Source organism: Puccinia triticina, chromosome 2A (genome assembly GCF_026914185.1).
Source record: "Puccinia triticina chromosome 2A, complete sequence".
NCBI classification, from domain to species: domain Eukaryota; kingdom Fungi; phylum Basidiomycota; class Pucciniomycetes; order Pucciniales; family Pucciniaceae; genus Puccinia; species Puccinia triticina.
Window position 1 is genome coordinate 4449823 of NC_070559.1, and position 26852 is coordinate 4476674.

The 26852-nt window shown below is 46.0% G+C and overlaps 3 protein-coding genes across 3 annotated transcripts; 1 reads left to right on the forward strand and 2 right to left on the reverse strand.

Moving 5' to 3' along the window:
- Positions 1–6587: 6587 nt before the first annotated feature.
- PtA15_2A471 (uncharacterized protein) lies at positions 6588–8261 on the reverse strand (the record flags this gene model as incomplete). Its single annotated transcript, XM_053166495.1, has 9 exons — positions 6588–6711; positions 6802–6881; positions 7099–7264; positions 7333–7371; positions 7444–7475; positions 7552–7685; positions 7779–7879; positions 7985–8000; positions 8102–8261. The coding sequence occupies 9 exons, from the start codon at positions 8259–8261 to the stop codon at positions 6588–6590; spliced, it is 852 nt and encodes a 283-aa protein (XP_053017711.1).
- Positions 8262–8643: 382 nt separating this feature from the next.
- On the forward strand, positions 8644–14392 carry PtA15_2A472 (uncharacterized protein; the record flags this gene model as incomplete). Its single annotated transcript, XM_053166496.1, has 4 exons — positions 8644–8710; positions 8796–8895; positions 11687–11921; positions 14258–14392. The coding sequence occupies 4 exons, from the start codon at positions 8644–8646 to the stop codon at positions 14390–14392; spliced, it is 537 nt and encodes a 178-aa protein (XP_053017712.1).
- A 6749-nt stretch (positions 14393–21141) lies between these two features.
- Positions 21142–22651, reverse strand: PtA15_2A473 (uncharacterized protein; the record flags this gene model as incomplete). Its single annotated transcript, XM_053166497.1, has 2 exons — positions 21142–21427; positions 22575–22651. The coding sequence occupies 2 exons, from the start codon at positions 22649–22651 to the stop codon at positions 21142–21144; spliced, it is 363 nt and encodes a 120-aa protein (XP_053017713.1).
- Positions 22652–26852: the final 4201 nt, after the last annotated feature.

The following is a 26852-nucleotide window of genomic DNA, read 5'->3' on the forward strand; positions in this document are numbered from 1 at the left end:
CAAGATGATCACATGCCCCCTCCCGCAGCCGCCAACTCCCATTCAGCCGCCGACTCCCAGGCCATTGCCGCTGTTGAAGCCTGCATTCAGACCACTGAAGCCCTTCAAGACGTCACCCTAGACCCCCTCCTCCTTCAAATTACTCAAGAAATCACCAAAAAAAACTAGAAAACCAAATCCACAAAGAAAATGAGGAAGAAGTTGAAGATTATAGCTTAGCTAATCCAGACAAGAAGAAGACACTTGAGGAATATGTAGAGCTAGCTAGAGAAGAGAAAACAATTGAAGATTGTATAGTAATGTTAGAATTAGATGAAGATAATACTAACAATGATCCAAACTCTGGAACCGTTCCAACTGAAAAAAACCCAGAAGAAATCAAGAAAATACTTGAGAAAATTGCTGAAGAGAGAACTGAGAAGGAGCTCAAAGAAATAGAACTTGAGAACAAGAATCAACCGGATGATGAAGACTCAGTAAATGAAGAAGGAGAAAGGACGATCTACGACAACATTCCTGCACCGCCAGCTGGAAATTAGGATGACGTTGAATCAGTTAAGGAGGCCATCCAAGAATTTCCTCGTGCGCATGGCTATGGGATATTGGTCAAACGCTCTGTTCCTGGAAAGAGTGTCCATTTTAAATGTGTCAGGTATGTTATTTCCCACTTCTTTTTCATTCTTCTGTTACTTTTGACTGACATTAAATCCACATTGAAATGATACAGAGGAGTTGATCCTGCAAAAAACAAACGTAAAGGTGATACTCATGAAAATATATCATCTCAATTGATTGGCTGTCCATTTGCCGCGGCTGTATACAACCAGAAGAAGAAAGGCCACTGGAAATTCACAGTCTCCAACTCGACTAATAATCACTGCCCGCCGCCGCCGTTGTGATGATTTATATAGGCAAGCGCGGTAGAATGTCCACACGGGGATAGCGCGGGCAGGAATGCACAAAGCCGCTCAGGCAGAGTGCATTCCGGTGACATAAGCACTGAGGATGATGTCAGGAAAGCACGCTACGAAAGCTTACGGAAAGTCACGCGCGGACTGGAATGCACGGATTGCAGATTTCGGATCGGGTATTTGGATTAGAGTGGAAAAGACAGGGCTGGACTGCGGCGGGACTACACACGTGGACTGGTAGCAGCGGCGCGTCAGCGGGTGAGCCACAACAGCCAAAGAGGGTTCCACCAACGGGTGGAACCGGGGTGGAGGCGGAGGCAAGAGACCGACTGACGGGGGCTAGACAGAGGACGGTGGGAGGACAAGCGTCGGAGAGGAGCGGAGTCTGGGAAAGTGACGAGCGGGATAGCAGGCGGAGCTGGAGGACTGGTGCGGGAAAGTGTCAGATGTGTGGAATTGGGTGGGAATGGCGATGTGCGTGGAGGGAAGGACGAAGAAAACGGGGGGGAGGATCTATCTCTTACTTTTATCCTATTATCCTATCAATATTTTGGGGGATTACTCATCATTTGTACTTACAACTACGGACGTACTAGAGTTATTAGGACTTATTTTGTGATCTTATCTTTACCTGGAGAGTTACTTGCGGATTTACTAAGTGCAGAGCTTCATTCACTTGCAGATTATTACACTTTAGATCAGGCTCAGTAGAGGAGCGCTGAAGGCTAGCGGAAAGTAGCAGTGCGGAGCCGAGTTACCAACAATCACACAGCCCGGACACTAATATTCTTGAAGAAGGCAGTCAGCGGACTTTTCCACCAACTAACCAGCTTTTATTCTCACACCATCGCCCACACTGTTCACCGTAAGCTCAGCGACACTCTCTACAAAGAAATGGAAAGACTTGGCGAGGCCGGATTGCGACTGGCACAAATACTTGAATGCCTCAAGAAGCTGCACCCTGACAAGACAATCCTGGCCATAATTGATACAATTTACTCAGCACAAAAGCGGGCTGCACAAGAGATGTTGCAAGGAATCAGTCCCATCATTCACCTGAATGAAATTCTGGCTGGAACCAATTTTACAACAATGACAAAGTTCAACAAATCTGGCGAGCTCAAGGGCCTTTTTTTCTGTCATTCCCTCTCTGTGAAGCTTCTCCATCAGTACCATTTGATCCTTTTCCTTGACTGTACGTACAAGACGAATAAGTATTGGATGCCTCTCCTCCACATCACTGGTGTCACTGGAGCCAACAAGTCTTTCAGTTTGGCATTCTGCTTTCTTGCCAAAGAGACACAAGATTATTACGACTGGGCGCTCAAATCCCTCCTGACAGTTTTCACCTCGAACAAGATTCCCCTTCCTGCTGTTGTTCTGACCGACCAAGAAGAAGCTCTCATCTCCTCTCTCCAGTCCAATTTTCCCAATTTGACCCACATGCTTTGCACTTGGCACATACAGAAGAACTTGGTCTCCAATGGCGCGAAACACATCAAGAACAAGGCAAAGGAGTTTGAAATGCTTCAACACTGGAGCAACTTAATCAAGATGACTAGTCCAGGCGATTTCCGTTCAAGCTTCAGTCGGTTTTGCGCGAAATACGGCAAAGGTTTTGGAGATTATATGATTGAGACATGGCTTCCAGTGTGTGAAAAGTATGCTAACGCTTGGACAAAGGATATACCTCATTTCAACCATTGGACAACGTCTTGAATTGAATCATTGCATGCTTTCATCAAATCTTATCTCCTGGGCCCCAACAATTCTTTTGCCGCTGTCATCAAGTTAATCACGAATGCGCTTGAAGCTCAATCCCACAAAATCTCCGCGGTGCATCACAAGGAGAAGATTAGAAGCCTTTGATCAATAGGGAAGATTTTCTTGCTCTGTCACGGCCGGATCACCCACTTTGCTCTCCGGAAGGCACAGTATAATCTGAGAGCAAGTGTTGACCTGGAGAATTGGCACAGGTGCAACGGGTGTTACGAAAACCGGATGGGAATTCCTTGTAAGCATACACTCTGGCAGTGCGCAATGGATGGTGAGAAGATACTTCCCAAGGATTTTCATGTCCAGTGGCACATGAAGGTAAGATCTGGGTTTTTTTTATCTTTTTGTCATGTGGGGGGGCCTTGGATGGCCGGTTTTTGTGGACGACTCCTGTTTCTCGGCGGACAACTCCCATTTTTCTCCAACGACTCCTGTTTACCCCCGCGCGCCCCAGGGACAGGAACGACTCCCATTTTCCGTCCGTGCGGCATGCCAATTGGGATAACGACTCCCAAATTGCCGATCCGCGGATCCTTGATTGGAAGAACAACTCCCGCCAGCTCCCATTTGTCCAGCCATTGCCACCGCCCCTCTGCCACACCTCCCTCCAATTTTTAACCTCCCCTGCGCCATTCCCTTAATAACTAGAGTCTTTTCATTCCCTCCAGGATCTTCATGCTCTTGACACCAACACTGATCTTATCAAGCAAGTCGACCGGATCCGCAAAAGGCTTCTGCAGATGAATCCCACGCAGATGGCGGCCCAGTTACAAGCTATCAACAGCCTATTGGAAGGCTCTGGAACCGTCGTGACGATCCAGGAACCAACACAAGCTCAGGCCACCCGTGGACGTCCAAAAGGCGTGCCAAACAAACCAAAAACTACAAAAAGGGACCCCTCCGCCTTCGAACACGTTGAAAATAAAAGGAAGAATGAAGAAGGAGTGATGATGAAGTCCAAGAAACAGAAGCTAGCGGAAACCAGAAAAGCGGAGAAGGAAGAAATGAAACAAATGAAGAAAGAAGAGAAGGAGCAACAAAAAAGGAAGAAAGAAGAGGAGAAGAAGAAGAAGGAACCAGCACCCAAGAAGAGGAAACTCCCGGCCCAAAAGTCAAAGACTGCCAAGAATGTCGCTCAGTCTCCTTCTCTGTCGCCGTCTCCATCACCATCACCCTCCTCACCTGCGCTTCCTCCTCCTCTGCCGCCGAAAGCCCAAGTCCTGACAAAGCGCTTCGAACCGGTCTGCGTTGCACCTAAGAAGCCAGCTTCCCCTTCCCCTCCTGTGAACTCCGCCTTGTCTGCCGCCGCCCCTCCGCTGCAACGTCCGTCCCGCGCCGCTGGGAAGATGCGAGCTCCGCCTTCCCCTTCCCCTCCTTTGCAATCAACCTTGTCTGACCCCGCGCCTCCGCAGCAACGTCCGACCCGCGCCACCGCTAAGAAGTCAGCTCCACCTTCCCCTCCTGCTCAATCAACCTTGTCTGCCCCCGCCCCTCCGCCAAAATCGAGCTGGGTACCTCCTCCGTGAGCCGCGCGAGCCACGCGAGTCCCTCCACCGCCAAAAGCTCCAGTCCCTCCACCACCAACAGCACCAGTCCCCCCACCACCATCCAAAGAACCAGTCAACCGACCGAATTGGCTCAATCAACTCCCAGTCATCATCAGGACCTCGGTCAAGCGGATACTTGATGTTGAGTCAGATGGCCATTGTGGATTTTGTGCGGTGGCATGGTGCTTGGGGAATGGTCAGGGCGCTTGGAGTGCAGTCCGAGAAGCTCTAGCCAACGAAATCAGCAAACGAGGCGAGTGGTATGTGAAGTTGGGACATTTTCACAACATCAAGTCAACTCTGGCCAGAATAAACTTCTCCAGTACCAAAGGTTGCGGTATGGCTCATTGGATGGCGATGCCCTCCTCCGGCAAAGCACTGGCCAACACTTTCCAACGGCCAGTTTTTTATTTCACTGAAGAGTGGTCTCAAACTTTCCTTCCCTCCTTCTGCCCTCCTAACAAAAACCCCCCGATCTTCTTGGCTTTCATCCGGCGACTTGATCACTTTGTGGCCCTAATACCAACGGTGGGTAGTTACTTTACTTTACAATATCTGCGGGATTTTTGTAAAGTAACTACCCGCCGTTACTTTTTGCGCCGTTACCGTTAGCAGTAACGCGCGAACAGCGGCATCACGCGTAACGTAACGGGCCTCTTTTTTTGAGGCCGTTACCAGGAAATTAACGTGTCACCCAGCGGATAACACGTTATTGAGCAATAAAAGGCCAAATTGGTCCTATTTTGGCCTTTTATTGCTTGTTACCTTGCCCAATATCTGTTGCTACGCGCTCAGATATAGTAACGGCCTTTGTGAAAAAAAAACTCTTGGTGTGATATCAATATCGCACTGCCGTTACTGGTAACAATAACAATAACGGCCAAAAAATGTTACGTTATTGTTATGTTACGCGTTACTGTAGCAATAACTACCCACCGTTGCTAGAACTATCCTCCCCTGACGTCTTCCCTTCCCCTTCCCTACAAAAGAGCTGGAAGCTAAATGCCAACCCAGACGCACGAGGTTGGGAGGCAAGATACTCTGATTTTTTTGCTCAAACAGGTGGAAGAAAGCTCCTCTTTCCTGATAAGAGTGGTAAATTTTACTAGTATTTCCATTTGTAGTTTTCATGTATTGGTGGTTGTTCTAGTCTTTTTTGAATAAATATTGTGATTATTCCTCTCTAGTATTTTTTGAATAAACGCTGTTTATATTTTCTTGTCCTTATTATTTCTGGCAGCTCTGAGAGTTTGTGTCATCAAACATGAGGTACAAATTGTGCGCTGGTAGGGAGCATGTCTATTGTGGAGCTGCACCCCTCATATCTCATATTCTGATGGCACACTAATGCCACAAACCTTATAGCGCAGAGGAGTTACAGTCTTGAAATATCCCTGAAAATTTTAGACTGTTTGGGTGTGTAACACAAAAGTTACACAGTTAGCAGTCATTTCCTACTGAGCATTCGGCACACCCCTTATGTGTCATGTTCTGATGGAACAATAATGCCAGAAATTTTATATCACAGATTTTATGCAGTCTTAAGATATCCCTGAAATTTGTGGACATTTTGGGTGTGTAACGCAAAAGTTACACAGTCAGCAGTTATTTTCCTACTAATTTTGGTGCACATCCCTTATATCTCATTTTCTGATGGGACAATACTGCTAAAACTCTCAGTATTGTCCTTTTATGTATGTTTCTCTGTGCTCTCAAATTTTCATGTCTCTAGTACGTGGAACAAAAAAAGTTATACATATTAAAAATAATAAAAAATAATACAAAAAATTAGTGGGGACAACTCCCAAACAAAATTTTTTTTGGGTTGACAACTCCCAAAAAAGCCGTCCCCAAAAAAAGGGTCTAGGTCGACGTCGAGCGCTGGTCGAAAAATAGTCGCGCGGACGTATGGAAGTCGTTTTCCCAAAACTTGGGAGTTGTTTTTCCAAGACCCTTCAAATATTGTTTGTGCAATATTCATTCTCTGGAAGCCAAAGACCAGTAGATTTTTTTTCCTTGAAAACCTTTGGGATAAACCTTGTTAATAAAAACAGGAATCATGGGGTACAAAATTGAATCTATACTAAGAGGAAACTGCAGTAGTTGTGAGAATGAAATAGAAATATTAATGGAGCGGCACGTCCAATCCTTATCGTCATGAGGAAATTATCACTTAAGAAGCCACAGGGTGATACATATGAAAGGTTCTGGTTGGTCTGAGGCTTTTGAGAGGAATGGTAAACTAGTAATACAGGGATTTCGCCGATCATCAAGTACAGGAAAAATGTGGTTGGAAGATCACCCGCGGCTAAAATCTGAAAAGAGATATCTTTGCCCCATTTTATAGTGTTGCTTAAGCCACAACAACCTGACCATTCAGTTCAACAATCTGAACAACAATGACGAAATATGTTTGAAGCGTCGAACGTGAGATGCATTCGTATCGGACTGGTTGTCCATCCCAGAGCTTATCTAACCTAAAACAAAGACCATGAATTCATGACATAATGAGGATTCTGGAGAAACCAGTTGGTGAGATTTGCTTAGATGGTGGAATGTTTTCTGACCTGAAAGATAATTTGACGATCGGTATCTGCAGCCTTAGAGTGGAGTAGTCCACAAAACCATTGACAAACTCGACGTTAATCTACTGGTCAAAATTAGGGAATCACTCGATGAGCTACCAATTCATCTTCGAAAAGATGATCTATGAGCGGATAGCTTGCTCCGTGAGCTTGAATAGAACCAGGAAACTTACAAAATCCTTCAAAAAGAAAGAATCGGTTCCAAACAGGAGGCAACAATACCCATCAGTTGCAAACTTAGGAGAGCAAAAGTTTAGACAAGGTGAAAGGGTGGCTTACTCGAGGGCCTAACACACAAGACTGCCGGTTTTCAGCCGATGACAAGAATCGGCGTCTTTCACGTTTCGAGGTTATGGTGGCTAATTCTCCAACAACACTATTGCAGTCTTCGACTGGTCGAGTGCCCTCCCAATCGGGTAGTGGTGAATCATCCGATTCCAGTCGTCTAAACGAAAAAGGAGTCGGTTTTCTTGCCCAGAAGTAGTAGATTAAAAAAGTGGAAATAACACCGACTCGGTTTTGACATGGTTCATCGTGGCCAACAGCGGTGACCTGTTTCGGACGAACAAAATCTCAATTAAGTACCTGGATAGGCTTGTAAGAAATGTGGTCCCGGAAAATTACCAAGCCCAGGGTTTGTCACTGTAAATGTCGTGCTGCGACCGAAGATAATTACCAGTCAGTTTATCATTCTTGGATTGAGTTTGATAAGTGTGGTGGACTTTCGATTACCTCTAAAGAGGGATCGATGTAAGAGATGGCCTTTAACGCCACAGAAGTCCCATAAGGCAGTCGATCACGAATTGGCCTGTCAAAGCTGTTACCCCACATACAATCATCAGCGGTCGTTGGTTGAAGAAATCGACCTAAAGAAATCCAAGCGTCAAAATGGAGAGGGTCAGCCTTGGCTAATAAGGAACGCCGATGTGAGTCTCCTAATCTGACCGCGACTTGCTGACCTTGTATTTGAATGCTGCAGGTCATCTCATTCCACTTTTCGAAATACTTGTTCTCAGTCTCCTTGGAAAGACAACCGTCGGCTCCGAGGAAGTCTTTGATCCTAGGATGAGACAGGCAGATGGGCGTTGTCATTTCAGCTACTTGATTCCGACAAAATAAGTGCTGGATGACCCATATGTAGTAAGAAATTCCCGCATCTTCTTACCGCACAGTCAAGGCACCTGCAGCCAAAATGATGTTTTATGTCCATCATAAGTTTTGATGAGATCCCGGGGGTATTTTGGGGCGATCAGAGTTACAGTCAATTAGGAGGGCGGCCCACTGCTAGACAACCTTCTAGAGATAAAATAGGCACCTTGGAAACGATCCGTGTGGATCCTAAACGGATCGGTCTTGTCCGCATTGACATTGACCGGAGAGAGTTCATCCGCCGAAGGGCCGGCCAAGACCTGGAACTTTGGGCAGGGATGGTCCAGTGCCATTCAAGTGTGTGTATGATTTTATCGCCGGGAATATAGCTGTTGTACTCTTAGGTCTGGTGCTACGGTCGTGAATGTTTATGGCGGAGGGATTCAAATTTCAAGGCGATGTCGGATATGACCGGACTGGGATTGGTCAGTGCAGCTGGGGGAAAAGTCGCCAGAGTTTCAGGTGGTTCAGGACACAGCCACTCCGATTTCGCAAAATCAACTTTCAGAGCGGAGAAGACTCAGGGTCGTATGTCAGGAAGCAAACCTTATAATAAATACACATTTAATCCAAGACAACCAGCGACCGTTGCCGGTTGGCCCAGCAAGCCACTGACATACCAATAATCCCGGGGCGAATCGCTGTTAATCTTGTCTGCTCCACTCACTTGGCATCATGTCTGCCCTGCGAATGCTGCAGGAAAATGCGCACGATAGACTGGCCAGTCGTCAAGAGCCCACTCGTACATAGCGCGGCCGACCTGTCTGCCTGGTAATTGGTTGTTATGTAGGTCAAACTGATCCGATTTAAATGCACTGCCAATTAAGAACCGAATGAAGATAGTCGGCGTATCGGACCACCGCCGGCTCAAGAGAAGAGAAAGCAGATATTTCCAAATTTCCACAAACTCGACCGACCATTGGATGTGTTTGTGTACTTAGTCCTTCCCTCCCGGAATTTTGGCCTGCGTGACACACTCACTTGACTTTGGCCAAGCAATACTGGAGGACTTATGAATTAAACCTCGTTGCCGGTGAAATTTTTTGTCAAGCAGGGGTTAACTTGAGAGTGTGCCACACAGGATGTGGCATGAAAACAGCAATACTTTTTTGGTCATAAGTTGGTGTGCCTCCACCGGCTTGCAATACCATGTGGTTAAAGATGCTCTGATAAATTCATGTTAAAGATAAGGTTGATCACAGCATTATTCCTCACTTAGCTGATTCCCTCTTCGCGGGAGTGAAGTGTTATGGATTGGGTTCTATTTCAGTATTAGCATATGTATTTAGATTATGGTTGTAGTTTTTTTCCTGTTTACTCTAAAAGCCTCCTCCCCTGGGTGCCAGTGAACTCTTTTTGACTCACTCTCTTTTGCCTTCTATTCACCGGCATCCCAGGTAAGCACCGTGTTGTTCTTCCAGTTATTCTTTTCTTTCTCTCTTTTCATTGTTTCCTTCAGTTATTTTCTATCTCTGTGATGACTGAAATCTTATACTCTCTTTTGCCTTCTATTCACTGGCATCCCAGAGCATAAGACAAAGGAGGTTCGGTACGGCGTCCCCCCTCCACATAGAGAGGGACTTGGTTAAGTTGGGCATTATTCCCTCTTCCAAAAGTAAATGCCAAATTTATTCAACTTATTTGAATGGTTTAATTTATTGACTAGAGGCCAAGGCGGCTTCGCCGCTGCAAACCCCATTACAGCAAGGGGCCACCAAGCTCAAATTCAAACCTGAAAATTTCTCCATAGTATTTCTCCCACTTTTCAGTGGAGGAACACCTTTCAACAAAGCAATTTTACCAGGTATGTACAGGTTCCTATGAATTTTTTATAGCCAGAGGTCTGGGGGAGAAGCTTTGGCACCACCCTAAACACTTGATAGGGCACTGTACAACCATTGCATGATTTTTCAGAACAGCCTGGGGGAACTTGACAAAGACCCATAAGTTTGAGAAAATCTAGCTTTGCTTTCTTCTTATTTGAAGTATGGATCACAAATAAGTCAGTTCAAAAGATTCAAGGGGACTCATTCAACATTCACCACAGTTCAACACATCTGAGAAAACTCAAAAAAAGAAAAAGAAAACCCAATCAGGACAGGCCTAATTTTGATTTTTCTTCTTCCCTCAGGATGCATGACATTGCAGAAAAAAAAACCAACTAATCTCCAGCATCAGAAAAAATAAACTAAAATTTGCAGGTCAAAGGAGTCACAAATAACAAAATGTGGGGGAAGTGGGGGGAGGGGGAAAAGAAAGGCAGAATTCACTAACCAGAGCATCAGTGCAGTTCAAAACATAGCTAAGCTGCAATCAAATATATAGGTTGGTTGGCTGAGACACAGTAGCCCCTGAGTTTAGAGAAGAACACAATTTTGTGCCCTTTTGTCCAACCTGAGCCAGGTCAGTTGCCCAACCACACAAGAGCAATGGTTTGATTGAGTCATGCAACCCCTTTGAGCATCCCGAGCATCCCAGAGGTGCAGCCAAATGAATTCAGTGAGGCTGGGCTTGAAGGAATGTGAGATGTAGGATGGGAACAACTTCAAGCTTTGGTGAAAGGGTGTTGATTTCAGTACACATGTGTAACTTTTTGTCCCAAAGAAAGTGCTGCGTCCAACATCCTTGCTTCAATTTCTTGGATGCTGATGCCAAGATGTTAGTCCAATCACTTCAGGCGCCGGGGCTGGTCCCCAGCAAAGACAGTCTTGGGCTCAACAGGCTGGAGTTCCTGTGCTTTTGGCGGAGATGATGAACTTAATGGACAAGGTCACATGTGCGTAGTGCAGCTCATGAATGATGTGGCAGGCGTTGACAACCAGCCTTGTCTCGGAATGGTTGATGAAGTACTTGACTGCTTTCGGCCTGAAGGCTTCGGGGAGTGAGATGATGACAAGAAAAGGTTGCTCAAAAGCATCAAAAATCTAGCTTCTGGACAACGCAATGCATGAAGTTGGCCTTCTCACTGATCTCCTAAGACGTGTGTTGATTGCTGAGGTACCTTCATAGCTGGACTTATCATGGTAAATGGGCTTGTTGTCACCAGAAATGGAATTGTCTTGTTAACAGTAAACAAGTCTTGAAAAAAAGGAATCACCTCAAGAGTGAGAGTCTCTTCAGGCAAAAAGTGAAGGATCCTTTTTGAACAAAGGGGTGGACTCAACATAGATCACAGATCTTCTTGACCTTGCTTCCAGTTATGCCCAAGCTCAACAATTCTGCAAGAAGAGCCTTGCAGTTCTTGATCAGCGCTTGCGCTTAATCTACAAAGCTAGGCGCGCTTAATGTACAAAGCTCGGCTTAGCCACCGCTATGGCCGCAATTTTGTGATTGTGTGGCCCGCCCTGGCAGCCCGCAAACACCGCCTTCTAGATTCAATCCTTGATTGTTTCATTTTTATCCTTTCAGAAACATATCATTCTTGACCGTGGTCATTGTCACATTTTGTGTTTGTCTTTATCACCACATCATACTCCTCAAAGGGGTTGGTTTCCACTGGTTTGCCTATCAGTCCTGAGATATGGGCCATCTAGATTGTCAAACATCAAAATTTAACAAAAAAAAAAGCTGTCATATCAAGGGGTGGAACGTGCTAGACTGAAATCAATCATCAAGAAAACACTCTTGCAATCAGCAATACTAGAGTACAAAGCGGCTGCGCCGCCGCAGCTGCCAGAGGCCCCCGGTCAACCGCAACCCCTACTCCCCCCCCCGCCAGTTACCCGCAACCACCGCCGGAACCACAAGGCTCATACAGCCAGTTCTACTCACACCCGAAGCAACCGCCCGCAAGCCAACCGTCACCAGTCAATACACAGCGAAACCCAGCCGAACTTAATACCCGACTCACCGTTCTCAAGCGGGGCGAATCCTACTCCCTCCACGAAACTCAGCCACTTTATCCCAGCAACCTTCCGCATTCGCATACCCAATCACAACAGGGAACTGATGACGTAAGTAGGCATTATCCTTATCGCTGATGTTGTCGCAATGTAACATCATTCGTCCAATGTTAAATGTCCTCCCAATTTTCCCCGGACTTATTCCCCTCGCGATTACCACCCACTCGTCGACGTCCACGACCACCAACCTCGATCCTTTCTTCATGTATACCATTTCTTCTCCTGGCCGAATATGAGTACAATCCTTAGTCAATATTATTGGCATTCCGACTTTCAACTCAATCGTTATGTCCGGCCTAACTTTGTCGAGCAGGAGCGACTTGGGTATAGTACTCATGATTGGTACGCCCTCAATTTCATCGACGAGCCGAGCCTCGCAAACAAACGTCTCGCTGCGATGCATATTCGACAATTTCGTGTTGATTGAAAGTCTTTCATCATTGTTTTGAATAATAAGTGATCGGTTCGAAAAGTATTCAGCAGTATCCCCGTATAAGCGAGCCGCGACCAAAGCAAGATCGCCGTAAACGCGGTCAATCCCGTCCGAATAATAACCTCTAGACCAAATGTCCAAAAGGTCATCGGGTCAATCGTTAAGACTTGGCATCTTATTCTACCAATAGCAATATTATTTCAATTAGTAATTCAACTTCTTAAGCATGTAACTCTCAATGTGACTCACATGATAAACACTACTATACTCAACTTTTAGACTTGACAATGTTTTCAACTTCCGCAATAATTTACGTTTGACGGAGAGACGAAGCGTGAGATCCAGACAAGCCCTTTCGACAGAGGAGCATCAATTCACAAGAAAGTATTATCGCCGCTTTACGCCCTGGCCAAAGCAGTAACTACCCCCTTCAACGGGCATCACCCGCTTCGCGACTCATGCACATTAGTCATGCATCCATTTTTAAGATGAAAATTCATAGCAACATGCCGACAAGCCCCCAAAGCGCGTCTGATCGTTTCAATTTAGCTCTCATTTTGTCGCCGTGCTTCGGTCTGGTCTCTGCTTTCGCGATTAAGCTACTTACGCTTTCCATGAAACCCCAAACTCAAACCCGCTCCGATGTCTGACTCATAAACTCTTATCAGGGCCCACCACTACCACCCTTATTTAGAAGGACTCTCCGACACACACCGCACCATCATCGCACGTCCCTTGTTGCAAAAAATTAAACAAAATAGTCCGTCGATTCCACACTTCACTGAGGGCACGAGCTTGATCTTGAACATCATTCTTCTATGCTAACATATCCTGATTGTGCATATGCCTCCGATGAACAACGAAAAGACATAAAGTTTTTTTGCTTTTTCGCGCAAATCGTGCTACGTTCAAGCCCTCATCCTGCCAACTCATCCTCGTTTTGTCGTCAGTCCTCGATAACAACCACTTCCCTGACTTGACAATTTGCATAATCTTGTGGCCAGCCCGCAAAGCCCGAGAAAACCTGAAATGTAAAAGTCAGCCTTGTTTAAACTACTTCATTCAACCCGACTTACCTTAACAACGAGAAGACCCAAACTTGCTGAAAAGTCTGCCAACTCTCCTTCAAGATCAACTTTTATACCCGGCTCTAAACGGACTGCGTCGCTGAGCCTCACCAACGATGGGTCGATGACGTACTTGACATAAAATTCGCCATCCGGGAGTGCCTATATGGAAAAGTCAGTATCGTTTTCATCATCGTGTAAAAGGAACACTTACAAGTCCACGGTGCCCCACTATGAGTTCAAGTCGAATCAATGTATCATTCACTGTTTTCACGTGATTAATGCGTCTGATTGTCCCCGTTCCGTTAATCTTAAGTGGTTCCAACTTCAAAGTTGCACGAGTGAAGCGTTTCCACCTGAGACCTTCAGAAACATACTCGAACTCTTGGTTTCCATATCAATCGACGACTCTGACACTTCCCTCAAGGTTGTAAAATTCACCAGCCACCAGCCGCGGGACGCTAGTAGAAACTGGGTACAAGCTGACCAAGAGTTTGGGAATCATGTTTTCAACTGCCAACGTTAATGTCGCCGAAGATCTGATTGCTTGAACCTCAAGTTCGGAACCTTCATAATCTCGCTTCTAAATTCAAGCTAACTGTCAATCATAATCAAAATGATCAAAAAAAAATCCAGGCTTACGGTAGAAATCGCCTTAAACTTTCCAGCGAAGCGTAAGTCTTGAGGTTCATTCAAATTATTCAACCACTCAACCAAACAAATCGAATCCATGTAAACTACTGAAGATTGCTGGTAAAGTTGATGTATTATCCGCGACTTAATGAATGAGTTTAACGGGTCGTTGAGGTGAAGGTTGCAGATGAAGTATATCCCTTTCTAAAGAGTAAGCTAGAAATCGCTTCCAAAACTCAACGCTCTACCTGCAGAGATTGACCCTTAAGAAGCCCAACAACAGTCGACCCAGCCGAGGCGTTTCCGCTCCCAACCCTGGCATCAAGTTACAGTCGAAACCCTCGTCTCGCTCCCCTGAGCTGTTGACGTCTACGGCCCAGCAACCGTAGGCGTCGCCCTTTTACTATCAACTCTTATCTTATTGTAAGCGTTGAGGACAACCTACGCTGTCAACATTCAGTGACCCTTGACGATCATACTGAAGTATCTTTTGATGTCACGGTCACCACACGGGTTCCTTCTACATGGAAGCCCGACCATCAGCATTGTTCCCTGATCAAAACTGTTGATTGAAGCCCGAGTGGTTGGTAGAGCAACTGGCCTGACGCCTTAACATTGGAAGCCTTGGACGTAGCTTCTCTATGACGGCGCCGGGCTTGGCATAACGTCTTATCATTGCAAGACATCAAAACGAACAACTATTCTTCTCAAACATTACACCTTCCCCTTGTGTGCGCGTCATCCCCCTCGACGCCGATTGACCAATTTAGAGTTACCCCACCTCGGGCAAATTTTTTGACTCGTGGGTGGTCCATCGGACATCAGACCAATAATCTCAAACAGATCCACATGAAAAAGAATGTTTCTCGATTGCGTCATTTCCTGATTAACCATATGTGTAATTTTGCTAGATTAATCAATGAGAAGGAGATAATGAACTCAAACCCTCAAACTGATGGTTATCTTACCACATAACCCTTCTCATAATACATTCACGACACATTTGCCTGCCAACCATTTCAGGCCCTAAACAATAAGCTAAAGCTTTGAGGTGTCTTGCAATATTTTGGCTCTCGCGAAAGATTCTTAGGATGCTTCCATCCGAAGATATGTGTTGAACAGCTCTCAACAACCTAGCTAATGCTGTGACCCCAAGTTCAGTCAACGGCTGACGACGTGGATTGATCAACCTTGATCTTAATATTTTGATCTTAATCAATACGCTTAATTTCGCGCTCATCCAGGATAATGTCACAAGCCAAATGAAAACAATGAGAAGCCAGCAACTTGCGCCTGATTAAACACAATATGCCAATTAGGTCAGAAATTTGACAGGCAAATTCTGCCTAGATATAAACCGCTCAAAGATATGTTAAGTCACAATTAATTTTTGCCTGTTGTGATGAACCATCTTTTTACGCGGATGCATTGATGAAATTCATCAGCTGATCCATTGATGGTATGATAACCTAGATACAATGACAAGTGATGTAACTGCTCCAATTCGCAGGTGATGTGGTTGATTAAGTTGCGCATCTTATCCCCCTCGCTGCGTGGTTCAGGTTCAACCTCAGCATATTTGACATTGGCCAAGTAAAAGCAGCCTTCCGTCGACATCGTACCTCGTGACCAATCAAAGCACTCCCACGCCTAGCAAACTTTTTCGTGGAGTTTTTTGAAAATCAAGATCAGACTTGAGCACCGACTTGAGCAAAAAAAGACTAACCATTTTTGACTGCGGACTTGAAGATGAACTTGTGAACCACATTTATCACGCCTTCCTGATTGGCTGGTTTTGCTACAAGGAGATTCTTCACGTTCGAAACGCGAGAGAGTGCAACGTAGAGTTGTCCATGGGCAAAAATATCTGTTTGGAGCAAAACGCCGACAAACGCCAGAGTTTGCCCCTGGCTTTTGTTGATCAACATTGCGTAAGCCGGCCTTACGGGAAACTGGAAACGGAAAAATGATTGCCCTGATTGCTTATTCGCCTTGCTTTGGAGCTTGATGCGAGGCAATGTAACCTCTTCCCCTGCAAAGGGTCCTCCCATGAGAATCCCACACAAAACATGATCGGAAATCCTTGTGAGTAAGACTCGAGTCCCATTACAAATACCGCTCCCAATGCGCAAGTTGCGAGTTACCACAACTGGCATACCAACCTTCAGCTTTAGTGCATGTTCCGGTAGACCAGGGGGTGATAACTTGTTCAAGTTTTCTTCCGGCAGGCTTTCGAAAGCATTGGGATCTGGCGTGTCAATTGAGAAGAGGACTGATGTTTCGCCAGGAAGCTTGGCCATTACTTCTTCATTCAGAGCTTTGACATCACGATTAAGCGGTGCCAAGATACATCGCTCGTTGAGATACGCGAGTTTCTCGGAGACAGATGCTTGGGCTTGATTTGCAATGCAACCATAGACAAAATCGATGAGCGCGTGGAAAGTAATTTCATCCGGTTCCAAGTTTACAGTTGAGATATTCTTGAGCTTCACGATTTCGAAGTCATTTTGCTGATTAACGCCTTTGCCTAAGGCGAGAAGTCCTTTTGCAAATTTGACATTTGCATCTGATCCGTCATCCGCGAGCGCCTTTGAAAGCCTCATGTTTTCTGTCAGTTTGAGTTCAACAAGATGTTTCCAAATATGTGATGACTTCAACGTTGAAGCCCACGACTTTGGATACTCGTCGAACTTTACAACAGGAAGAATTTGCCTAAAATCACCAGCGAATACAACTGTTTTTCCGCCAAATAATTTATCGGAACGGCAAATCCTTTTTAGAGTAAGGTCAACGGCTTCGATGGCGAACCGATGGATCGTTACTATCTCGTCCCAAATGACCAGTTTGCATGATTTGAGCTTTTCCCCTAATATAGTGTCGACATCAACCAAACATTCGGCCCCTTCTAAAGGGTCAATTGGAATTTTGAAAGCTGAGTGAGCTGTTTGTCCACCGCGAAGGAGAAGTGCCGCCACTCCCGAAGACGCCACAATGATGTTAACATGCCCTTGGAGTTCTGATGCGTCAATGATCGAATTCAAGAGAAATGTTTTACCAGTCCCCCCTGGTCCATCCACGTAAAACAACTTTCCGGTTGAACAACCCAGCGAATTGATAACTTTGCCGTAAATTGATTGTTGAGCCTTGTTGAACTTCAATCTTGCCCCATCAAGCCCTGATTTGACTTTATCTTGGTCAAAGGGAGCCTTACGTTCCAGCGCCATTTCATTGAGGAGACTCCTCTCTTCACGTGTGATATTGATGCCGCAAGATTCAAGCGAAGAGCCCATGCTCAAAATCATAGCTTCAAGTCTGAACAATCCCATGACCCGCCGTTCGTCCAATCTCAACTGGTGGCTATTCCTTTGTGTCATGTCAACCCTCATCATATCGTCCGTCAAGTTATCCACATGATTTTCAAAGAGACTGTTCGGATCGGAGGGTGGAGAGTGGACGCAGATTATAGCAAACATTTGGGAAAGCTGGTATCCTGACTGGACCAATCCAGCCTCCGTCATTGCAAGATCGTAAAGCAAATCATTGGCAAGTAGTCCTCGGCCGTTACAAGCAGCCTGATAGCTTTCAAAGAGAACGCCGTTAAACCTCCGGAAGTCATCGAAATGCATAGCTCCACGAACATGAAGTAAGAGAAGGCGGAGATAGAATTTCTGCCCAGCCAAATAAGAAACCGAGTAGATTCTCCCGACGGACTCGGACCTTGTCTTTCTTGGTTTCCATTGCTTAGTTGACTTATCCCACCAAAAAAAGGTTGGTACATTGGCGTAGAGCAGTGACCTCGCCCTTCGTCCCTTGGCCCCAATTGAATCGTTGATGTTTAGTTCCAAGAATCCGGTTAAAGTCGTTCGAGAGGCCATGCCGCTTTTAACTTGGCCTTCAGCTCCTTCGTTTTCATTGAAGTAGACGACATGCTCGTCTTCTTCATGAACATTCAACCTTGTGACCGCCGGCGACCTGTCTGATAGAGGAAACTTAAAGAGTCGCCAAGCGGCTTTGTACGAAGTTGGCGTAAGCATTACAGACTTTCTTCTTAAGGATTCAATTCACCCACCTTCAGGCGGAGAAATGTAACGTGCATCGACGTAAGCTTGTGTTTCATCTTCCATTTCCATGGCAAGATAGGTTCGGTCATGGCCTTTTGTAATATATTTATACAAATACTTAATTGCCGTAGAATGAACTGGGATTTCAACATTTATATGACATTGAAACATTAATGTCAAGACACGGTTGAATGGAACTACTGAACCGTTGTCGAAGCGGGTCGTATGCTTAGTGATGAATCGTCCATTGTTTCTCCGGAGGTAAACAGGGTATGCTCCGTCAACAGTGACCGTTCGCGGGGAAAATGGTTTCGGGAATCCCAGTTTGCAAACCCCGTCCTTCCAGCAAGTCCTCCCTTTGCACGGGCCGTGCAGCATAAACCGGGTGACAAGAGCATGCAATTGAGGTTCTTCAAGTTCATCCGGGATTTCTGCGGAAACAATCAAATCGATCTTTTCGGGTGTAGTAGGTTTGTCCTTATCATCGAGTGTTACCATCAAGTGGACGTGTGGAAGGCCTCTTTTCTGGAATTTGATTGTGTATACGTAAGCTACAACACGTCCAAGTCGTTCCATTTTGACAAGTTCATTTATTAACGCTTTGACTTTCAACCTGAAGACCCGGGCAACAATTGTCGGATGGTTGAAGGCCTTCTCGCCCTTTGGAATCATTGCTGAAATGGCGACCCAATCTGGATTTGCTGTCATCGTAATAAACAGCGAGGGTGGGCCAAACTTGTTACATATTGCCATCGCGTCATAGTACAGTTGAGTCATTCCGCGGGGGCTACCAATGAACGTCGCCGGTAAGATGACCCTTCTTGCGTCAAATGTTTTCTGATTTTCAAGTCCTCTAATAAGTTGCTTGTATTGACTTGCTTTGAGTGCCGCCTGATTATTTCTGATGTACTGAAGCCGTTGGCGCTCCACACAGACGTACATGTCGACGACGAGTTCTTGCAGGAGGGACCGCCCGCGAAGAATTGCTGAAAAGTGACCAGGACGTTCGAATAGCAGGTGGGCATACCACTCAAGAGATCCAACCTTCCTGTTTCAAACTGAACGACTTGTCAGCAATGTTAACTTCAAACTAAGAGATCGTGCTCACCTCGTTCTGTTGAGCATCTGTAGAGCTGGTGCCATTGCTGTTCGCCCCTCGGGAAAAAAAGCGGGTAGCGGAGGGGAAAATAGGAAGAATGTGTATCGGATATGGAGACCAGTTTGTCATCCTTTCGATGAAGAAGGATATCCCTCTCTTCCAAGATTTCACCATCCCCAGAAACTACAGCTGCGACTTCACTCATTGTGGGTTCATTATACCTCTTTGGGTCATCCCCAGGTCGCAAAATTCCTTTTAACTTGAGTGTTTTCGCGTTGGCTTCGTCGAGGATTTTCCGGGCTGACTTGAAGACTTTAGAATAGGGGTTGTGACTGTACATGAAGCTCATGATAGTGGAAACAGTCGAAGGTAAAAGGCCGGCGACTCGCCCATTGGAAAACCCAATACCTTCAGCTTTCCAAACGCGGAGCTCTGCTTTGTTGGTGCCATGGTCGCCGACAACGAAAATTTGGGCAAACCCAGGGTTTGACTTGTCGACCGGTTCTATTCTAGATATCAAATGGGTTAACCCTCCTGACATCCTAAAGACGTTGACACCTAATGGTCCTTGCACTGTTCAATCGATATTTGCTTGTAAGGATGTAAATGAAACTGCATTGTTGTACATCCGGGTGAATTTTTGGAAGTTGGTTGCAGCTAAAAAGTTGATCGTTAGTGGGTTTTGATGACGAAAGTAATTTATGGCGCTTACAAGGTGTTGTGCCGGTAAATAAACTTTTGAGCACATTTGGATAGCATTTTGCCGCTTCGTCGAAGATGGGGAGGCGGACCTTGTTCTTTCCGCAACACATCGTATAATCTATCACAGCCTTGTGTCGATCGCCCACAGAACATTCAGACGCCCAATGAAGTGCTCCACAGGAGCCACACGGACGGTTACATGTCCCTATGTTAACAGGAATCGTAGCAAAATTGTAAGATAAAATATGAGATTCGCAATTGCGGCCGGTGTTTGTGACTATTTTTCCTTTGATGTCTACCATGACTTGTGGAACTTGCCAGGCGGCGTTTAGGAATATTGGTCGTAAGATTTGGGTTGAATGAAGGAGAGACTTCCGGATTATTTGTCGGAAAATATTACCACCCTCAAGCTCGCTCTGAGGCCAATTTGCGGCTCGTAACCGTGTCTGTGATGTATAGATGGAGACCGCGGGTTGATACATGAGCAACAATCGTCAACAATGCGCTCAATACTGTCTGGTTGACAGTGGACTGGTTTGAAATCAGATGGCTCTCACCGTGGCAGCGCCTGTTCAAATGAATTCACCCCACCGTTCCAGTCAAGGCACGTCTCAGCTGTTACAATTTCCCTGCGGTCAAGCAGCACACAGTCTTTAAAATCAACTTTATCGGACCTTCGCTGCAAAGTCCCTGCAAAGATTTAGCGGCAAGGTGTGCAAGTATTTTGATTTCAACGAGCAATACCCAGAAGTTCAACTGGGCACAGGGCAGTTAAAATAACGACTCGAATAAGCTCACGGGCACGAGTTGATGTTCAATTTTCACAAAGGCAAGTTCATTATCCAATTGACTCGACGTTCTCCTCTGGCTTACATGACACATTAAAAGCAACCGAGCAGCTAGATCAGACAGTAAGCCTCGCCGGATACACTTTGACGGTTACATGATAATTCGGTCAAACTAAAAGATCAATCAAACAGTTGATGACGCAGGATCTTACTGAGATATGCTGAAATGGAAAAAATGAAAGCATCTGACAGTGATTATCAAAGAAATATGAAAAAGTTTTACTGACTGGCAACGCTCATTGTCCGAGTATGAGAGCACTTTTGAAAAAGGAGATGTCGAAAGGATTCTGGAGCATCGCTAGAAAGCGTGCATGAATTTGATGTGAGACTTATAAGAGCCAAAATTCCAAGCATGAGTTGAGTCGAAGAAGTACTGGTGTTGGGGGAACCGGCGGGTGGCGAATTGTCGGTGGATGTTACAACCCTCTTCATAACTTCTTGAGCCTTTTCGCAGCATCCTTGAGAATTGCCTTACGAGGTCGGCCACGTCCCGTTTTTGGACAGTTATCGTCGTCTTCCTCCTCCGCCGGTTCAGATTGGGGTTCATCCTCCACCCCATGTTCTTCTTCGAGAAATTCTTTGGGCGAGGCTTTTTGTTTGCCTTTAGAGTCCGATCCTCCTGCTTCGGGAGTCATTTGAATGAAGGTTTGCTTCGCTGGAGACACAGATGGGCTTGGTGAATCCGACGGCGAGTCGGTGTTCCCTAGTTTCACTCTGAGATAACCAGTGAGTCGTCAGGGTCAAGATGGAGAGACGGCTGGAACTAACATGTTACGACCTCTACCGTGGATGCCGACCTTGATAGGAGACAAAGATCCGGAAGCGCGGCTTGGTTGGTGTCCGCTTGTTATACTACAATCGCTGACCTGTAAGAATTTTTTTTAGTTTGGCTACTTTGCTGGTGATCAAATTATCTTACAAGGACAATTGCGATTTTCTCCTCGGTATCAAAATCCACAAGGACGCCCGCAATCTCGCATTCTCGGCCAATGACGTAAAGCGAGTGCGTTTTAATGAAGTTTTTCGTGCCGGGGACGACATACTTGACTTTGAAAGTTTTGTGCCGGCGCTCCTGAAGAGACAGAGGTTAATTTATGTAACGGTGAGACGAAGATCAAGCTTACTTGGGCGTCCCAGTCGTTGTGTTCCATGATGACTTCCAATCGGCTATTGTTTCCAATGACAATTTCATCGCGTTTGATGACCAAGCCTAACCCGAGAATATTGGTTTTATTGATAAAATCAAATCCTTCGTTGCCAACTTCGCGGATGCGTGAGACAGAGTGTTGGTTGTATGTTAAAATCGGGGTTTTGCCATCGTTGGTGGCAATCAATTTCCCTGACATGTAGTAAATGTTGTTCGGGAGGAGCAGGTTAGTAAGGGCCGTGTTTGTATTCAAAGTGACTTCGAAGTCCCGATGGGTAGAACCGTCCAGCCCGCCGCATTGAAAAAACGACTGAGTTGTCACATTTCCGTACTGATTTGCTCGGATATTCTCAGGGATCGACTGGACGAAACGTCAGGGTGAAGACAATTATGTGAGCAAAGCAATAGTGGGAGAGGTACGGAGATTATCGATAATCAACAAACCTCTTCCAAAGGTTCGTATAGGCTAGTCGTGTGGACTGGGTGGTTGGGGGCCCTGTTTAATGCCATTTTGCGCGGCGAAACTGATTGTAAAGTTTGGGGAGATTAAGTTTGGATAATTTGGATTACCGGTAGACGAAGGGTGATTGGATGTTGAGTGTAACTGTTGGATTGAAGGTGGAAGTGATAGCAGTAGTTGAAGAGAAGTGGGAAATTGAATGAGTTAGTTTAAGAGCGCAGACAGGGGTTATTTATAGTCGACGACACGGCGACCGTTCTTTAGGGAAATAATGCAAAATTGGCCCCGATTGGAGTGCACGTTCAAGCGAAGAGCTCGAGTCTGTAAGCATGATTGTTAGGCCCTCGTGAAACGAAGTGTGACTCGAGATAGTGAACCCTTTTTCTGAAACTTCGCGACACCGTTGAGATTTCAGCCAACATTCACCTGCTGGGTTACTGTAAATATGGAGACGACCGTGGGTCCAGATGTTCGGCGTCTGAGTAGATGAAACGAGGAGGTTTTGATCCCCACGACGGGCTTGAAGAGGTCGGCAAGGCGAGAACACTCGCCAAATACTGGATTGTTAGACCCTGATCAATCGACGTGTGACTCGACTTGTTGAACCCTTTGCCTGAGAGTTGGCAACACCTTTGAGATTTCAGGCAACGTTCGCCGAGTTCGTCGCTGTAAATATGGAGATGACCGTGGCTCAAGAGATTTGGCGTCTGAGGAAATGAAACGTGGAGGTCTTGACACGCACAACAGGCTTGAAGAGGGAGGCAAAGCCAAAACCTGCGCCAAGTACTCGCCGAATCAGGGGCAGATAGGCGTGAATGTTTATTCTGGTTGCGAGTATCGAGGATAAGGGGATGAATATTCCGGTTTGGGAGAAGGGTGTGACACGTACATCAACCCTCTGCGGTGGGGATAGGCCCATACCAGGCGGGAGATAATTGGTATTTGGTTCAGTCCTGGGGGTGGAAAAAGTTGGGCTTCATAGGAGTTGTCGTGTAGTTAGCACGGAGGCTCGCGTCAGATGTCCAAATGGGGAAAGCATTAGGGCGTCCGCTGTATCGAGTTCTGGGAGAGCGTGGGCTAGCCAGGCTTGTGTGAACCCTTGCGGATCTCGGCTCAAGGGCACAGCATCCATTTAAGGAGAGGTTGAATTCGGCAAGTTGTCTGGGATGGGCAAGTTTCCCCTGTTGCAAGTGCGCAGGTTGAAATAAGTCCGTTCATACTTTAAACTTCAGAATTTTACTTTGAACATAAACTTCAGAATTTTACTTTGAACATTAGCTTGCGAGGCATTTGCCAACGGGTTATATATTTGATGAGCTGCTATGACATAAATATTCGAAATGGCCAGTAGTATAACTTTGCAAAAAGATACAGTATTCGAGGAATCATCCGGCCGCACTTGCGGAAGGATATTTCCGGGGCTGTTGAGGCCGAAAAAAGTAGACACACTTGTGGAATCTTTTGGGTGCCAGATTTATCGACTCGTACGCTGTGCATTTGCCAGTAGTAGAACTTTACAATAAAAAGAGTATTTGAGACAACCTCCGGCCGCACTTGCGGAGAGATTTTTCCGGGAGTCTCGAGGTTGAACGCATCAAAATAATTTTACTTTTATAAAAATTTGCCCACCTTCAACCCCTTGCGATTGCAACAGGCGAGGTGGTTAAATCCGGCACCTTTTCATTCATGTTTCATGAATTGGGGAGCCAGTCCGAGTGCATTAATGTTTGGGGACTTAAAATAATTTTTTTGCGGCATCAAGTGAACCTACTTTTGCCAAGAAAAATAGAAAGAAATGCAAGGCAAAATGCCAAAACATGAAGCCTTTGGGGTTTCTTAAGAGAGGTGGGGGGAAACCCTTGATCTAAATTTCCACGAAAGTGTGGATTTAATATACTTAGATACCCCAAGCATTTGTAGTCCCAATCGCAAGGATTAGTGCTGGCACCGAGCTAAATATCAAAAAAAAAGTGTTGTCAATTTCAGTTGCACACAAATGAACTGATTACGTTGGGTATACCGCATAAAGATGTCACTTGATACCCGGGTACCCGCCACAGGTGTGGGTACCTCCCCAAAAAACCACTAATTCTCAGCACCCGCACCCGCACCGGCACACCTCTGAGGAGCAGGAAGCAGGTACCCGGGTACCTGCGGTAGGTACCCGCGGGTGTGGAGAATTTTTGCGGCTAAGTAAGCAAGGAAGCCTTCTCGGCCAGTTGGTGTATGTATACCACCCCGCCGAGAGGAAGCCCTCTTGGCGAGCTGGTGTACGTGTTCCAGCCCGCCGAGAGAAAGCCCTCTTGGCGAGCTGGTGGACGTGTTCCAGCCCGCCGAGAGGAAGCCCTCTTGGCGAGCTGGTGTACGTGTTCCAGCCTGCCGAGAGGAAGCCCTCTTGGCGAGCTGGTATATGTATACCAGCCAGCCGAGAGGAAGCCCTCTCGGGAGCTGGCGTGAAGCCCTCTCGGCGAGCTGGCGTATGTATACCAGCCAGCCGAGAGGAAGCCCTCTCGGCGAGCTGGTGGATGTATACCAGCCAGTCGAGAGGAAGCGCTCTCGGCGAGCTGGTGTATGTATACCAGCCAGCCGAGAGGAAGCCCTCTCGGCGAGCTGGTGTATGTATACCAGCTAGCCGAGAGGAAGCCCTCTCGGCGAGCTGGTGTATGTATACCAGCCAGCCGAGAGGAAGCCCTCTCGGCGAGCTGGTGTATCATACCAGCCCGTCAAGAGGAATCCCTCTCGGCGACGAGCTGGTGTATGTGTAGTATACCCACTCGCCAAGAAGGATCCATCTTGGCGAGTTGGTATATGTATACCAGCTCACCGAGTGGAATCCCTCTTGGCGAGGGGTTGTTTGTATACCGCTCGCCATGAGGGATTCCACTTGGCGAGGTAGACGGGTAGTGGGGGGGTAGCAGCTCATCAGGCCAGACACCCGCACCCGCCGGCGGGTACCTGCTAGCCGCCAACAGGTGCCCGCCCACGGACACAAGGTACCCGCAAAGAGGTACCTGATGACATCTCTAATGCCGCTTGGTGGTACTATTGCCGTGGCGTTGGTTGTGAACCAACGAGGCAAGAGGAAGGGTCCGAAGACGGACGAGTTTGATCCGGATAGGTCGCGTGGGAGCCCGTTGTTATCGACAGCGAGGCGTGGGCGGTGGCGGTGGCCGCGGGTGACAAACAGGTATGTATTGCATTGGTTCAGAATTGGGTGGCGACCCAACGTCTATTTAAGGAGGGAGGAGGAGGTGTGTTTCCCCCCAGGGGATCCGGTTTCGTCCTACCCCCTCCCTGGAGCCCGCCAATTGCTTGATTGGGGCCTCCTTGATTTAATATTTGACCGGCCTTCTTTTGCCTGTTGCTGCGGCACAGGCTGGAGGGTCAATCCGAGGTGCCCTCCAGGGTGTTTGGGGATTAAATTCAAATTTGTGGAGTGATTTTGCAAAAGGTCATAGGCAAAAACTTAGATTAGAAACCAAAATCACAAAATAATATCCCAATACAGTCAGCACTGCCATACTACACAGGGCCTGAATGAATTGCACACATCCCAACAAGTGTCAGAAAAAAAATGAAAACTCCGAGGAAGAAAGGTGAAAAAAATTGGAGGAGGGCCTGAGGAAAGAGCTCAGAAAAAACAGATAATGTTTCAAGGAGCCCTCTTTGAGGGAAGGGGTCCAGTGTAAGAGACCTGGCTCAGAGCTTGAGAGGCAAAAAAGTACAAACTATGCATGGGATTTGGGAAATGAGAAGAAAATGATAAAAACCCAAGCATACTAGTTTTTTTTCAATATCATAAGTTTTTTTGCTTTTGAAATTCCTACTAGAATTCAATGTCATTATTGCCCCTGTATTCATGAGCTGGCCATATCTTTTATTTTTTTGGTAAAATTCTCAATTGAAAGACAGAATATTTTGTTAAAAAAACAAGTGGAAATCATCTCCTTGTAGGTAGTGTTGAAGAAAACCTCCTTTACATTGGTGTCTGATTCATGAAACCAGATCTTCAAGCACCTCCAAAGCAATGCATCAATAGAATCAAAGTTATTTAAAAGGTTATCTTTGCTTGCAGAAATATTATAATCAAGTATCAATCCCTCTGATTCCATTGTGGATTGAGGAACCTTTTGTGAATCATGTATCTTTTTGAAGACTTGAGTTGCATGTGCTAATTTTATTGAATATTGCTCTAAAGTATATTTCCCTTTGATTCTAGGATTGAATGTTTCAATCATCTCAACATAAAACAAGTACATTACTAGTAACTTTTTCAATCTTATACTTCCAGAAGGAATGACATCCTTGAATAGAACATTGGTTCTTTGTTCCCAAAATTTGACCCAAGCTTTCATATTCTGTGCTATGATACTGCTTTTCTGGTGAATGTAGGATCTTCTAGGTCTTTGTGTTTTGTACTTGTCCTTCAACTCAAGAAATGAATCTTCTCTCATAAGCAGGTAACAAGTTTCAAACATATGTCTTGCAGCTTCAGCTGTGATTTTTTCAGTTATATATTCCCCACCTTGGAA